Raw genomic sequence first — 17,584 nt, 5'->3', positions numbered from 1 at the left:
AATGAAGACTCCAATAAATCAAATGGATTCCTGCAGGGAAGAGTTGTGTTTACTTTTTGCATAATACAGTAGAATCTCACTTATCCAACATAAACGAGCCAGAAGAACGTTGGATAAGCGAATATGTTGGATAATAAGGAGGGATTAAGGAGAAGCCTATTACACATCAAATTAGGTTATGATTTTACAAATTAAGCAACAAAACTTCATGTTAGACCACAAATTGGACAGAAAAAGTAGTTCAATGTGTGATGATGCTATGTAGTAATTACTGTATTTGGGCAGAAATCTGGACCTTTTGGACAAGTATTTAGACAAATATTTTGGACAAAAGTCCAGTACAGTAGATTCTCACTTATCCAACGTAAACGGGCCAGCAGAACGTTGGATAAGCGAATATGTTGGCTAATAAGGAGGGATTAAGGAAAATCCTATTACACATCAAATTAGGTTATGATTTTACAAATTAAGCACCAAAACATCATGTTAGACCACAAATTTGACAGAAAAAGTAGTTCTCAATACGCAGTAATGCTATGTAGTAATTACTGTATTTACAAATTTAGCACCAAAATATCATGATGTATTGAAAACATTGACTACAAAAATGCCTTGGATAATCCAGAACGTTGGATAAACGAGTGTTGGATAAGTGAGACTCTACTGTATGAATTAAGCACAACCGTGGTAAGAAATGCAATGTGAAACCCTTTGAATATTTAATGTTTGGTATGAAACTTTGTTGAATATTGAAGGCTTACTCGCTATGGAAAACTAAGTGGAAGCGCCAGTCCTTTGGGCAGAAATCTGGACCTTTTGGACAAGTATTTGGACAAATATTTTGGACAAAAGTCCAGTACAGTAGAGTCTCACTTATCCAACATAAATGGGCCGGCAGAACGTTGGATAAGCAAATATGTTGGCTAATAAGGAGGGATTAAGGAAAAGCCTATTATGTTACGATTTTACAAATTAAGCACCAAAACATCATGTTAGACCACAAATTTGACAGAAAAAGTAGTTCAATACGCAGTAATGCTATGTAGTAATTACTGTATTTACGAATTTAGCACCAAAATATCATGATGTATTGAAAACATTGACTACAAAAATGCGTTGGATAATCCAGAACGTTGGATTAGCGAGTGTTGGATAAGTAAGACTCTACTGTATTTGGACTTTTTGAACAAATATTTAAGGAGTGGGAGTCTTAAGCAATCCAAAAATAGTAACTTTTGCAAACTCTAAGGGTCTTATAGAGGTCAGGGCGTTGGAGAGCTCATTTTGAGCTGGCATTTAAACATGGGAGCCATCGTTCTTCCTGCAAATGTGTGTGGACTACAGAACCCATCGCTCTGCATGGGCTTCTCAAAGGCATTTGGCTATCCGTTGTGGCTAGAATTGCTTCAATTGAGCCTCAATTACTATCTGCAAATGCAAAGCAATGCTTACTAACCCAATAGCCCTCCACTGTGTGTGGACTACAGAACCCATCACTCTTGACTGTTCATGGACCTACCAAAGGCATTTGGCTATTCATTGTGGCAAGAATTGGTTCAGTGGATCCTCAATGGCTATCTGAAAATGCAAAGCAATGCTTACTAACCCAGTAGTCCTCCAATGTGTGTGGACTACAGAACCCATCACTCTGAATAGATTGTTCTTGGCTTTCCCAAAGGTATTTGGCTATCAATTCTAGCAAGATTTGCTTCAATGAATTCTCAATGGCCATCTGCAAATGAAAAGCAATGCTTACTAACCCAATAACCTTCCACTGTGTGTGGACTACAGAACCCATCACTCTTAATGGACTGTTCATGGGCATCCCAAAGGCATTTGGCTATCCATTGTGCCTAGAATTGCATCAATGGAGCCTCAATGGCCATCTGTAAATGCAAAGCAATGCTTACTAACCCAATAGTCCTCCAATGCGTGTGGACTACAGAACCCATCACTCTTAATGGACTGTTCATGGGCTTCCCAAAGGCATTTGGCTATCCATTGTGGCAAGAATTGCTTCAATGGATCCTCAATGGCCATCTGAAAATACAAAGCAATGCTTACTAACCCAATAGCCCTCCAGATGTTACTGGGGAGGATGGGCATTGTGTGTGTATATATATACAGTAGAGTCTCACTTATCCAACATAAACGAGCCAGAAGAACGTTGGATAAGCGAATATGTTGGATAATAAAGAGGCATTAAGGAAAAGCCTATTAAACATCAAATTAGGTTATGATTTTACAAATTCAGCAGCAAAACATCATGTTAGACAACAAATTTGACAGAAAAATTAGTTCAATACGCAGTAATGTTATGTTGTAATTACTGTATTTAGGAATTTAGCACCAAAATATCACGATATATTGAAAACATTGACTACAAAAATGCGTTGGATAATCCAGAACGTTGGATAAGCGAGTGTTGGATAAGTGAGTCTACTGTATATATATATATATGGATGCATCTATCTATCTATCTATCTATCTATCTATCTATCTATCTATCTATCTATCTATCTGAGTTAGACACTTTCATGCCCCTTAAATGGCATTTCTTTTAAGGAATCGTTCTCAGAGGTGGTTCTAGGAAATACAGAAATACACAAGGCCAAGCTCTGCATCCGAACTCCGAACCACAGTGGTACCCACGTTGCCGCGGTAACCGCCTCCCCCTGAGCCAGATGCTGTTGCCATGGCGTTGCTGTGGTTACCGCTGTCGGCGGAGAGTGGAGGTGGAGAAATACTGCATCCAGGGGGGAAAAAAACAGAGAAAGAGAATGGGAGTCGTTGAGAGAGGAGCGGGGCTGGATAATTCATGGGCAGTACGTCGTATTTTGCCACCCCCATATTTTTTTAAGGAAGGGAATTAATCCTGTGTGGACGCCGGAGGTTTTGTTTTTGTTCCGAATGCCACATCGTCGCCCCCTCATGCCATCATTCATTACAATGGCTTGCTGTTTTGGGGGATGTCCTTTCCCCCGCCCACCCCCAAAAAAGATTCCACGTAAACATTAGGAAGAATTTCCTGACTGTAATGACTCGGAGGGTGGTGGTGGTGATAATGAATGGGCATCTTTCAAGAGTGCTTTGGCTGTTTATTCCTGCATGGCATGGGGTTGGACTAGATGGCCTTTGGGGGTCCCTTCCAACTTGCATAATTCGATAATGCGGTGACTTCAGTTTCCAAGCTGCCTTGGAATCAAACAGAGGCCTTTAGGAAGGTATAAAAATGAAAAACCAAAAATATAAAATAAAGCTATTTGCAGACGACATTATTTTAATGCTAGAAGACCCGCTGAAGGAATTTCCCAAAATGATACGCCTAGTCAAATCAATTTGGATCAGTTGCGGGTCTTTCAATCAATCTACGCAAAACAAAAATGTTAGCGACAAAGTTAAACAATAAAGAAAGAGAAGAATTAAGTCAAGAAACAGGAATTGAAATAGCTCTCCCAAGCAAAATATTTAGGAATAAACATAACAATGAATAACTAAGATCTGTATAAAAATAACTATGAAAAAACCAGGAAGGGTTTGGATGTCCATCTGTTGGGAGGGCTTTGATTGTGTCTGCTGCCCTGGAGACTAGGACGCAATGGAGCAATGGCTTCAAACTACAGGAAAGGAGATTCCACCTGAACATTAGGAAGAACTTCTTGTCCGTACGAGCTGTTCAGCAGTGGAACTCTCTGCCTCAGAGTGTGGTGGAAGCTCCTTCCTTGGAGGCTTTTAAGCAGAGGCGGAATGGCCATCCGTCGGGGGTGCTTTGAATGCGATTTCCCTGCTTCTTGACAGGGGGTCAGACTGGATGGCCCATGAGGTCTCTTCCGACTCTAGGATTCTATGATTCTTGCCTGGCCGAAGAGGGTCAGACTGGATGGCCTTTGGGTCACTATCCAACTCTATTATATTTCAAATTCCAGATTCTAAATACAGAGGAAACAGGTCTAAACCCTCCCAACAGACCATCTAAACCCTCCCAACAGATGGCCATTCAGTCTCTGCTTAGTAACCTTTAGAGAAGGAGACTCAAAGCAATGTATTCCACCGCTGAACAGCTCCGACCATCAGGAAGTTAGTTCTTCCTAATGTTTAATTGGGATTCCTTTCCCTGCCATTTGAATTATTATTATTATTATTATTATTATTATTATTATTATTATTATTATTATTATTCACACAACAAGATTAATACACAGCAAACAAGATCACTATGCTGGCTGTTGTATTGGATCATACATCGGGCATGTCCCAAGTGTCTAGGACTATGTGATGTATGGGCGAATAATGCGTGTAGATCCAAGTTGGGTGGCCTTTTGCCGCTGACAGGTGGTCATTTTGTCAGCGCCGATTGTGTTTAAGTGCTGGCCAAGGTTTTTAGGCCCTGAACCCAGTGTGCCCATCACCACTGGGACCACCTTGACTGGCTGGTGCCAGAGTCTTTGCAGTTCAATCTTTAAATCCTCAGGTTTTTTTCAACTATCTGTGTTTATTTTTGATGTGATTTTATTATGTTTTATTGGATCTGCTTTTACTTGGATGTGTTTTATTTACAATGATTGTAACCACCTGGGCTTGGCCCCATGTTAGCCACCCTGAGTCCCTTTGGAGTGACAGAGGCGGGGTATAGAAATAAAGTAGTTATTATTATTATTATTATTATTATTATTATTATTATTATTATTATTATCCTCATATCACATAAGCTGCTTCAGTTCCTTCCAGTTGTTCCCAGTTACTACTACTATTATTATTATTATCCTCATATCATGTAAGCTACTTCAGTTGCTTCCAGTTGTTCCCAGTTACTATTATTATTATTACTATTATTATCCTCATATCACGTAAGCTGCTTCAGTTGCTTTCAGTTGTTCCCAGTTACTATTATTATTATTATTATTTTATTATTATTATTATTATTATCATCATCATCATCCTCATATCACAAAAGCTGCTTCAGTTGCTTTCAGTTGCTCCCAGTTATTATTATTATTATTATTATTATTATTATTATTATTATTATTATTATCCTCATATCACATAAGCTACTTCAGTTGCTTCCAGTTGTTCCCAGTTACTATTATTATTATTACTATTATTATCCTCATATCACGTAAGCTGCTTCAGTTGCTTTCAGTTGTTCCCAGTTACTACTACTACTATTATTATTATTATTATTATTATTATTATTATTATATTATTATTATTATTATTATCATCATCATCCTCATATCACAAAAGCTGCTTCAGTTGCTTTCAGTTGCTCCCAGTTATTATTATTATTATTATTATTATTATTATTATTATTATTATTATCCTCATATCACATAAGCTACTTCAGTTGCTTCCAGTTGTTCCCAGTTACTATTATTATTATTACTATTATTATCCTCATATCACGTAAGCTGCTTCAGTTGCTTTCAGTTGTTCCCAGTTACTATTATTATTATTATTATTATTATTATTATTATTATTATATTATTATTATTATTATTATTATCATCATCATCCTCATATCACAAAAGCTGCTTCAGTTGCTTCCAGTTGCTCCCAGTTATTATTATTATTATTATTATTATTATTATTATCCTCATATCACATAAGCTACTTCAGTTGCTTCCAGTTGTTCCCAGTTACTATTATTATTATTACTATTATTATCCTCATATCACGTAAGCTGCTTCAGTTGCTTTCAGTTGTTCCCAGTTACTATTATTATTATTATTATTATTATTATTATTATTATTATATTATTATCATCATCATCCTCATATCACAAAAGCTGCTTCAGTTGCTTTCAGTTGCTCCCAGTTATTATTATTATTATTATTATTATTATTATTATTATTATTATCCTCATATCACATAAGCTACTTCAGTTGCTTCCAGTTGTTCCCAGTTATTGTTATTACTATTATTCTCATATCACATAAGCTGCTTCAGTTGCTTTCAGTTGTTCCCAGTTATTATTATTATTATTATTATTATTATTATTATCCTCATATTATTATTATTATTATTATTATTATTATTATTATTATTATCCTCATATCCCGTAAGCTGCTTCAGTTGCTTCCAGTTGTTACCAGTTATTATTATTATTATTATTATCATCATCATCATCATCCTCCTCATATCACGTAAGCTGCTTCAGTTGCTTCCAGTTGTTCCCAGTTATTATTATTATTATTATTATCCTCATATTATTATTATTATCACCATCATCATATCATGTAAGCTGCTTCAGTTGCTTTCAGTTGTTCCCAGTTATTATTATTATTATTATTATTATTTTTATCCTCATATTATTATTTTTATCCTCATATTATTATTATTATCACCATCATCATATCATGTAAGCTGCTTCAGTTGCTTTCAGTTGTTCCCAGTTATTATTATTATTATTATTATTATTATTATTATTATTATCCTCATATTATTATTATCAACACAACGACGTTGTATGGCACAGCAAACAAGATAGATATGCTGGATTTCGTTTCGCAAAACCACAAGTCGAACACTTCCCAAGTGTCTAGGACTGTGTGATGTATTTTCTGATGATGTGTGCAGATCCCAGTAGGGTGGCCTTTTGCAGTTGGCCTTTATTATTATTATTATTATTATTATTATTATTATTATTATTATTATTATTATCCTCATATCCCGTAAGCTGCTTCAGTTGCTTCCATTTGTTCCCCATTACTATTATTATTATATTATATTGTATTTATTTATGCCATGGCTCTCACATCCCTTTCTCTCGGCCTTCTTTTTCTCCAAGCTGAACATCTGCAGCTTCCTAAGCTGCTCCTCATAGGGATCCATGGTTTGTTTCCGGACCCTTTGACCCTTGTGGCCTTCTTTCCCTCTTGTCCATCTCCGTGAATGGTACTTCCCAGAACTGGACTTTAGTATAACTGTCATGAGTTGCGATTTTTTTTCCATTTGGGAACCTTGCTTTTTAGATCACGGCGTGGCACCGTTTTGCACGAAACCGCTGCCTTGCCGCGCTTTATAATTTCTTTCTGTCCTTCTCTTTCTCTCTCCTTTTCTCCTAGGCCAACTCCCCACCGGTCATTGTCAACACAGATACCTTAGAAGCGCCGGCGTATGTGAGTTTCCCCGCTTTTTCTCCAATCGTCTCCCTTCTTCCTCTGTTCCGTGTCCTCGCTTGCTTCCCCCCTCCCTCCCTCCCTCCCTCCTTTCGCCATGTCCTAAAACGCCTTCCCGGGAACACGCCGCAATTTCGCTCTTTTTAGAAAGATTATAAGTCACCGAACCTTCTTCTCTCTCCTTCTTCTAGGTAAATGGGACGGAAGGAGAGATGGAATACGAGGAGATAACGCTGGAACGGGTGAGTGAGATATCAGCAGAGGGGAAACTGAGGCGCGGGGAGTCCCCAAGTTACTAATATCCCAGTGATACCCCAAGTTACGAATGATAATTGGATTCTGAGAAATTTGGCTTGTTATGGTAATTGTCATGTTAAGTGTTTCCCTGAAAATAAGACAGTGTCTTATATTATTTTTTGCTCCCAAAGATGCTCTAGGTCTTGTTTTTAGGGGATGTCTTATTTTTCCATGAAGAAGAATTCACATTTATTGTTGAACAAAAAAAACGAACATTTATTATATACTGTACAGTACTTGTCGTCACAAACCAACATAACCAAACCAGACAAACTATGACTCCTGTCAAGAATTTCTTGTTACTACTGTATAAATATAAATAATATAATATATTTCCATGTACAACTGATATGTACATTTACCGATCCTGCAAGTTCTGGTGTTTTGTCTGGCGGGCGTCGGGCATTCTTCCAAACAAAAACTTTGCTAGGTCTTACTTTCGGGGGAGGCCTTATATTTAGCAATTCAGCAAAACCTCTGCTAGGTCTTATTTTTTGGGGATGTCTTATTTTCGGGGAAACAGGGTAGCTGTGCCCGGCCACGCGTGGCTGTGGCGTAGTCTTGTGGTGTCTGTATTCTATAGGCAGTGTGGAAGAGGCCTAAGTGAGGCCTAACTTTGCCTGTTCCCTGGGCTGAGTGGGTTGCTAGGAGACCAAGTGGGCAGAGCTTAGCATTCTAACTGGCAGCAATTGGATAAAAACAATTATTCCTCTCTCTATAATTAGGACTTTATTTTTCTTGTCTTTTTGTTGTATCAACCTAGAGGCGTGGATGATGGGTTGTATTGTCAAATTTCGAGGTTGGGGGGCCTGTAGTTTTGTTGTTTTGTCAGTCGCCAGGATTCCATCACTCTTTTATATATATAGATATATACTCGAGAATAAGCCGACCCGAATATAAGCCGAGGCACCTAATTTTACCACAAAAAAACTGGGGAAACATTGACTCCAGTATAAGCCGAGAATGGTAAATTTCAGAAATACCAATAAAATTGCATTAATTGAGGCATCAGTAGATTAAATGTTTTTGAATATTTACATCAAGCTCAAATTTAAGATAAGACTGTCCAACTCTGATCCAATCATTATTCTCATCTTCTTCAATGTCAATGTGCTTATGTATCCTTTTAATAATAATAAAGTAAAGTAATACATGTAATAATAAGTAATAATAATAATAATAATAATAATAATAATAATAATAATAATAAATACAGGAAAATAATACATGTAATAATAGAGTAAAATAATAAATGCAATAATAATAATAATAAGATCAGTGAAATAATAATAGAGTAAAATAATACATGCAATAATAATAATAAGATCAGTGAAAAAATAATAGAGTAAAATAATACATGTAATAATAATAATAATAATAATAATAATAATAAATACAGGAAAATAATACATGTAATAATAAATAGAGTAAAATAATAAATGCAATAATAATAATAATAATAATAATAATAATAATAATAAGATCAGTGAAATAATAGAGTAAAATAATACATGTAATAATAATAATAATAAATACAGGAGAATAATACAAGTAATAATAAATAGAGTAAAATAATAAATGCAATAATAATAATAATAAGATCAGTGAAAAATAATAGAGTAAAATAATTCATGTAATAATAATAATAATAAATAATACAGGAGAATAATACAAGTAATAATAAATAGAGTAAAATAATACCAATAATAATAGAGAAAAATAATAAGTGTAATAATACCAATAATAATAGAGAAAAATAATCAATTTACCATATATTCTCGAGTATAAGCTGACCCAAATATAAGCCAACCAGGACCCTCACCCGAGTGTAAGTCAAGGGGGGGCTTTTTCAGTCTTAAAAAAAGGGATGGAAAAACTAGGCTTATACTCGAGTATATACAGTAATTGGATTTTGAGAAATTTGGCTTGTTATGGTTTTAATAATGGTCATGTTACGTTGTTTTATAACTATGTTATTATATTGTGTTTTAAATGTATGGATTGTTTTTCTTATGTAAGCCGCCCCGAGTGCCTTCGGGGAGATAGAGGTGGGCTTAAAGAATAAAGTAGTTATTATTATACCTACTGCAAGGAGAAGATGGGGTGATGGCGACAGGGGACAGGGAAAAGGCAGAACTACTTAATGCCTTCTTTGCCTCGGTCTTCTCACAAAAAGAAAGCCATCTTCAACCTCAGCAACATTGAATGGACGAAGGATTGGGGGAAATCCAACCCCAAATAGGGAAACAAGTTGTCCAGGAACACTTGGCCTCTCTAAACGAATTCAAGTCCCCAGGGCCAGATCAGCTACACCCAAGAGTACTGAAGGAACTAGCGGAAGTTATTTCAGAACCACTGGCAATTATCTTCGAGAGTTCTTGGAGAACGGGAGAAGTCCCAGCAGATTGGAGGAGGGCAAATGTGGTCCCTATCTTCAAGAAGGGGGAAAAAATGACCTAAACAATTACCACATCGATACCAGGCAAGATTCTGGAAAAGATCGTTAAGGAAGTGGTCTGCGAACACTTAGAAACAAATGCGGTCATTGCTAATAGTCAACACGGATTTACCAAAAACAAGTCATGCCAGACTAATCTGATCTCTTTTTTCGATAGAGTTACGAGTTGGGTCGATACAGGGAATGCTGTGGATGTAGCGTACCTGGATTTCAGTAAGGCCTTCGACAAAGTCCCCCACGACCTTCTGGCAAGGAAACTAGTAAAATGTGGGCTAGACAAAACTACGGTTAGGTGGATCTGTAATTGGCTAAGCGAACGAACCCAAAGGGTGCTCACCAATGCGTCGTCTTCATCATGGAAAGAAGTGACAAGTGGAGTGCCACAAGCAGGGCTCCGTCCTGGGCCCGGTTCTGTTCAACATCTTTATTAACGACTTAGACGAAGGGTTAGAAGGCACGATCATCAAGTTTGCTGTCACGACCCAGGCTGCAGAGCACCAATAACCATACACAGAGGCCAGAATCTATCTAATATCTTTATTAAGGAAATATGTAAAGTCAATAAAAATAAGTGTAGAATATAGTTCAGAAGAAGACCTTTCAGGAAAGGTCAATTATAGTCCAGGAAAACAATGTCCAATATAAAATATTAAGGTCCAAAGTTGTAATCCAGTAACCGAAACACTCACTTTGCCAAGCAAAGTGAGGGGAGATGACAAGGTCCTTTAGTCCATGAAACTTAAGCAAGGCTGGGAAGTAAACTTGATTCTTGGAACACAAGGCTTGATTCAAGGCAACAAGAAACGAGGAGCAAAAACAAGATCCGTGGTGAATTTGTGGCGAGATCCAGGAAGCAAAACAAGGTCTTGGAAGGCAAAAGCAAGGCTGGAAACGGGAACAAGAACTTGAACGCGGGAGCAGCGTAGTCCACACACAACCTACTCCCGGAGCTGACGAATTGACTCCGCAAGATTCCTACGTGGGCAAAACACCTAAGTAGGGTCTCGTTTTCCTGCCAGAGAACAATTCTCTGGGGAACCAGAACCGAAAGCCATTCTCTGAGTCCAGATGCATGACTCCCTAAAGATTCCCATGGGAAGCAGGCTTAATCAACCATTTGTTTGGCAGCGATTCTCAGGCTTCTGCGATTAGCCTGTTGAGCTCCCTTCTGTTGTTGATAATAATCACGGCGAGAAAAAGGGGGAGATTTCGGCTCAGGGCTTGTTTGGGAAACTTCTGGGAGGCAAATCTCCTGCAGGTGCAGGGGCTCCATCTCTGGCTGTGAAAGCTCCAATTCTGGCTGAAACGGTGGGAAACCTAAGTTTTCCTCTTCATCTGTCACAACAGCGCTAGGAACGGGACTACATGGCCCATGAGTCATCACATTTGCAGACGACACAAAACTGGGAGGGATAGCTAACACTCCAGAAGACAGGAGCAGAATTCAAAACGATCTTGACAGACTAGAGAGATGGGCCGAAACTAACAAAATGAAGTTCAACAGGGACAAATGCAAGAGACTTCACTTCGGCAGAAAAAATGGAAATCAAAGATACAGAATGGGGGACGATGCCTGGCTTGACAGCAGTGTGTGCGAAAAAGACCTTGGAGTCCTCGTGGGGAAGAAGTTAAACATGAGCCAACAATGTGATGCGGCTGCTAAAAAAGCCAATGGGATTCTGGCCTCATCAATAGGGGAATAGCGTCTAGATCCAGGGAAGTCAAGCAAATCACTTTTAATTTATTAAAAGTAATTTATAAAAAGTAATTTATAAAAATAAGTAATGTTTTAATGCTTTTTAATGCTTTTATAATGTATTCTTATTGATTAATAATAAATAAACTTTATTTTTATATCTTGCCCCATCTCCCCGAAGGGACTCGGGGCAGCTCACAACAGGGACAAGCCCGAAACAACGACATTATTGTTAATGATTTTAAATGTGTTGTTAATTTTTACAGATTTGTTTGGCATTGAATCTTGCCAGTTGTAAGCCGCCTTGAGTCCCCTCGGTTGAGAAAGGCAGGGTAAAAATGTTGTTAATAAATAAATAAATAAATAATAAGCAAGATAAAATACATTCACAATAAAACAAACATCAATTGACATTTAAAATAACACAAATTATACCACCATTGTGTAATGGTAAGTATTACCAATATAAATATTTATCTATCTATCTATCTATCTGTGGAATGATGTCCAGGCTGGGTGAAAGAACTCTTCTCTGTTGGAGGCAAGTGTGAATGTTGCCATTGGCCACCTTGATGAGCATTGGATATCCTTGCAGCTTCCAAGCCTGGCTGCTTCCTGCCTGGGGGAATCCTTTGTTGGGAGGTGTTAGCTGGCCCTGATTGTTTCGTGTCCGGAAATTCCTGTTTTCTGAGTGTTGTTATTTATTTCTCACTTCCTCTCGATGTTTGTGTATTGTATATCGACGTTCTGGACTTCTCGGCTATTTTGGATCGAAAGAACGTGTCTTTCTTTGACAGGGCAACTCCGGCTTGGGGTTCAGCATTGCCGGCGGCACGGACAACCCTCACGTCGGGGATGATCCCAGCATCTTCATTACCAAAATCATCCCCGGCGGAGCGGCGGCGCAAGACGGACGGCTCAGGTATTATTATTATTATTATTATTATTGGCATGGGCCAACTCGGGCCTTCTAGATGTTTTGGACTGCAACTCCCAGCATTCCTAACAGCCTCAGGCCCTTTCCTTTTGCCCCTTGGCCGCTTAATGGTAACACATACGGGCGTCCCCTGGGCAACTTCTTTGTAGATGGCCGATTCTCTCACACCAGAAGCAACTTGTTTTCAAGTTGCTTCTGACACAATATAAATCATTATCATCATCATCATTATTAATATTAGAATTATGTTCATTTATATCCAGCTTTTTATCTCTACAAGGATGGTCCTTTTAGTTTAAACATCTCAATTATTTTACGTTAGATAATGCAGGTTCTTACCTATATTTGGTCCAGATCTATCAAGGCATGAAGGAGCCTTTTGTGATACAAATTACTAAGTCAACCGACCAACCAACATAGAGAGAGAGAGAGATCAAGAGATAGATAGATGATCCAGGAGACAGTATCTCCAAAGCTTTTCATCCATGAGGTCCAACTCATTGCAATGGAATCCTGGGTTTTCGTAGTTTTTCGAGTCCTTTATCCTTCTCAGCCACAGAGTGCTGATACCTCACCAAACTACAACTCCCAGGATCCCATTGCATTGAGCCACGGCAACTAAAGTGGTGTCAAACTGCATTCCTTCTGCAGTGTAGATGCACTAGACGTGTCCAAAAAATCGTTTTGAATCGTATATCGGAATTACTTCGGATTGTTCTCACTTTTTGATATGCATTCCGAGACATTGTCTCACAGCTCAACCAGCAATTTAATTCAAACCATTGTTGGCCCATTCTCTAATTGTCTCTTAATGTTTCGTTAATTTTTTCCCCCCAAATGTTTTTTTTTTTTAATTTGTGGCTGTTCCCACAGAGAGGTTTGGAGAAAGGGTTAGGGTTTTGTTGCTGGTTCTTTCTCTTAGCAAGGGAATTTCTAGTTTTCAAAGTATCTTTGCACTCCTTGCCAGGGCATTGCTTGGCGTGGTGGTCACTGGTCCATTTCTAATGGAAGGCATTGGGTTGAGGCTTGTGGGATTGCATAGCCATAGACACCATTGATTTCCAGTGCCCTTCTTGCTTACAAATATAGCAAGGGAATTTCTAGTTTTCAAAGTATCTCTGCACAAATTGCAAGGGCATTGCAAATTTGATGAGGATAACTCAAGAAATGAGGGCGGCAGAGCCCTGTAAAAGTCGTCCCATCCCCCCGTCCCCCCCCCGTTTCCTTTTTTTTTTTGGCGATTGCGCATGCGCGTCTGCCATTTTAGAAACATTTAGAATCATTACAAATTTGGGTGAAAAAATTGGAAATACTTTCTATATCAAAGCGCCAGCGCCCCCTACTTTAGAAACGAGAATTGAAGCATTTTTTCATTGATCGGACATGCCTAAGATGCACCCTAGGTCTTCTTGCATGACTCGGCCTTTGTCCCTTCGTGTTTCAGGGTGAACGACAGCATCCTCTTTGTGAACGACGTGGACGTGCGGGAGGTGACGCACAGCACGGCGGTGGAGGCCTTGAAGGAGGCCGGCTCCATCGTCCGCCTCTACGTCATGCGCCGGAAACCCTTGGCGGAGAAGGTCATGGAGATCAAGCTCATCAAAGGCCCCAAAGGTGAGGAGGAGTCCGCTCTCTGGAGGCATCCCACATTCAAACACTCTTCTGGTCCCAAGCGTTTTGGGTGTTGTGGTAATCTCTGAGTGGTTAGACCGGGCTGTGGCGCAGCTGGCTAGTAACCAGCTGCTATAAATCACTACTGACCGAGAGGTCATGAGTTCGAAGCCCGGGTTGGGTTAAGCCTCCGACCATTAATAGCCCCGGCTTGCTGTTGACCTATGCAGCCCCGAAAGATAGCTGCACCTGTCAATTAGGGAAATTTAGGGACGCTTTATGCGGGAGGCTAATTTACAACACCATAAAAAAAACTGCCAGCAAAAACACGAGGAAAGGAATGAGGAAGTACAGCCACTACTGGATGGTGAAGCAACAGCTCCCCCTGTGGCTGGAATCGTGAAGCTGGAAAAATGTTAAAAATGCCTCTGAGTCTGTCTATACTGTATGTTGATTGTCTGTTGGCATTGAGTGTTTGCCATATATGTGTTCATTGTAATCCGCCCTGACTCCCCTTCGGGTGAGAAAGAAGGGCGGAATATAAATACTGTAAATAAATAAGTAAATAAATAGACTCAATTTAACCCTCTCTGGGGGAGATTCCACCAAAAATCAGCAGAGTAGCAAAAGCAAAGCTTTCAAATGCAGCAGTTACTTACACGCGGTGAACAAGAGAAGCCTTTGACCATTTAGGATTGCAATGGACTGCAGAGTCTCAGTAAAAGTTCAAAAAGTATTTATTCAGGTGAAAAGAACTCCATTGTAGATAGAAAGGCTTGGGAGCTGTCTAGTCTACTCTAGACTGGTTTCTAAGGAAAAATAAGAAAGGAAAAATAACAAACATCTACATAGTTACATCTTGCGAGGAGAGACAGCAAGATGCTTCTTGTTAGGTAGAAGAACAAAGGGAGAAAAGTGAACCAAATGGTTCCAACCTCATGGTCCAGTTTATTGGGGCCATAAAAGACATTCTGACCAATGAAGTTAGTGTCCCTGGAGATTCACATTTCTACTAACTTCAAAGGAAGGGATGTGACGTAAACAGGATAGAGTGAAACAAAGTAAAGCCTATCTAGGCATGTTTTGGAAACAGGGAAAGGATTCCCTCAATCTAACTCTATCATCTATCTGACTACATCTAGACTTGCGCAGTCCAGGGTGATTCCCAACATTGGGGAGGGGTCCTCAACCTCTGCGCTCAGGTTTCTTTGCGCTCCTCACTGTCTTGGGAGGGGAGTCCGGACCAACATCAATGCCCTACATTTTGCTCAGAGTCAAATGAGAACCCACTCTTCACATTTGGGTCCTTCTTTCCCTTCACTTGGTCCATTTTTCTTCCTTCTCTCCCTTCCCTTCTTTCTCCCTCCCTTTTTCCCCTCCTTTCCTACCTTCCTTCTCTCCCCTCCCTCTTTCTTTCCTTTATTCCTTCCTTCTGACCCTTTTACCTTCTTTCATTCCTTACTTCTTTCCTCCACTCCCTTTCCCTTTTTTGTTCCTTTCTCTCTTTCTTTCCTTCTCCTCCTTTCTCATTTCCCTCCATCCTTCCTTCCCTTTATCTCCATACTTCCATCCTTTCCGCCTTTCCTCCCTCCATTGCTCCTTTTCCTCCCTCTCTTCCTTCCTTCCTTCCTTCCTTCCTTCCTTCCTTCCTTCTTCTTCCTTCCTTCCTTCCTTTCTCCTTTCCTTTCCCTTCTTTCCTTCCCTTCCCTCCCTTCCCTTCCTTCCTCCTTTCCTTTCCCTCCTTTCCTCCTTCCTTTCTCTTTCCTCTTCCTTCCTTCCTTCCTTCCTTCCTTCCTTCCTTCCTTCCTTCCTTCCTTCCTTCCTTCCTTCTTCCCTCCCTCCCTCCCTCCCTCCCTCCCTCCCTCCTTTCATGTCTCTTCCTTCCTCCTTTCCTTTCCCTTCCTTCCCCCTTCCTTTCCTTTCCTTCCTCCCTCCTTCCCTTCCTTTCTCCTTTCACTTTCCTTTCCCCTTCCTTCCTTCCTTCCTTCCTCCCTCCCTCCCTTCCCCTCCCTCCTTCCCCATTTCCCTTCCTTCCTCCCTCCTTTCTCTTTCTCTTTCTCATCTTCCCTTCTTTCCTTCCTCCCTACTACCCTTCCCTTCCCTTCCTTCTTTTCATTTACTTCCTTTCTCCTTTCCTTTCCCTTCCCTCCTCCCTCCCTCCCTCCTTCCCTTCCTTTCATTTCCCTTCCTTCCTTCCTTCCTTCCTTCCTTCCTTCCTTCCTTCCTTCCTTCCTTCCTTCCTTCCTTCTTTCCTTCCTTTCTCCTTTCCTTTCCCTTCCTTTCTTCCTTCCTTTATCCCTTCCTCTTCCTCTCTCCCTCCTTTCCTTCCTTTCTCTTTACCTTCCTTTCTTCATCCCTTCCCCTTCTCCTTCCTTCCTTCCTCCCATTTCCCTTCCTTCTTCCTTTCCTTTCCCTTTCCTTCCCCTTCCTTCCTTCCTCTTCCCTTTCCTCTTTCCTTTCCCCTTTCCTTCTTTTCCCTTTCTTCCTTTATCCCTTCTCCTTCTTCTTCCCCTTCCCCTTCCTTCCTTTCATTTCCCTCCCTTCCTCCCCTCCTCCCTCCCTCCCTCCCTCCCTCCCTCCCTCCCTTCCTTCCTTCCTTCCTTCCTTCCTTTCATCTTCTTTCTTTCCTCCTTCCCCTTCTCCTTCCTTCCTCCCTCCCTCCCTTCCTTCCTTCCTTCCTTCCTTCCTTCCTTCCTTCCTTTCATCTTCTTTCTTTCCTCCTTCCCCTTCTCCTTCCTTCCTTCCTTCCTTCCTTCCTTCCTTCCTTCCTTCCTTCCTTCCTTCCTTCCTCCCTCCCTCCCTCCCTCCCTCCCTCCCTTCCTTCCTTCCTTCCTTCCTTCCTTCCTTCCTTTCATCTTCTTTCTTTCCTCCTTCCCCTTCTCCTTCCTTCCTCCCTCCCTTCCTTCCTTCCTTCCTTCCTTCCTTCCTTCCTTCCTTCCTTCCTTCCTTCCTTCCTTTCATCTTCTTTCTTTCCTCCTTCCCCTTCTCCTTCCTTCCTTCCTTCCTTCCTTCCTTCCTCCCTCCCTCCCTCCCTCCCTCCCTCCCTCCCTCCCTTTCTTCCTCCTTCCCTTCCTTCCTTCTTTTCATTTCTCTTCCTTCCTTTCTCCTTTCTTTTCCCTTTCCCTCCCTCCCTCCCTCCCTTCCTTTCATCTTCCTTCCTTCCTTCCTTCCTTCCTTCCAGGCCTGGGCTTCAGCATCGCAGGCGGTGTGGGCAACCAGCACATCCCAGGCGACAACAGCATCTACGTCACCAAAATCATCGAAGGCGGTGCTGCCCACAAAGATGGACGCCTCCAGATCGGGGATAAGATTTTGGCGGTAAGGACTGGGGCTGTCATCACCGCTGGGTTAATTCACCACCACCACCATCATCATCATCATCATCATCATCATCTTGATCCTAAATGGTTTGGGAGGCAAGAAATGCAGCCACATTGCCTCGATCACCCCCGGCCAGAAGGCCCATG

The 17,584-nt window shown here is 40.4% G+C and overlaps 1 protein-coding gene across 1 annotated transcript in view; it reads left to right on the top strand.

Moving 5' to 3' along the window:
* Positions 1-17,584, top strand: part of dlg4 (discs large MAGUK scaffold protein 4) — a gene marked incomplete in the record, with an annotated part of 97,424 nt that overhangs the window by 61,374 nt on the left and 18,466 nt on the right. Inside the window, 5 exon segments of the mRNA XM_062957887.1 lie at positions 7,065-7,118; positions 7,310-7,360; positions 12,367-12,491; positions 13,951-14,120; positions 17,299-17,435. Of these exon segments, the coding sequence (XP_062813957.1) occupies positions 7,065-7,118; positions 7,310-7,360; positions 12,367-12,491; positions 13,951-14,120; positions 17,299-17,435 (537 nt within the window).

Source organism: Anolis carolinensis, chromosome 6 (genome assembly GCF_035594765.1).
Source record: "Anolis carolinensis isolate JA03-04 chromosome 6, rAnoCar3.1.pri, whole genome shotgun sequence".
Classification (NCBI taxonomy): Eukaryota; Metazoa; Chordata; class Lepidosauria; order Squamata; family Dactyloidae; genus Anolis; species Anolis carolinensis.
Note: the sequence above shows the minus strand (reverse complement) of the source record. Positions and strands in the feature narration are given on the sequence as shown.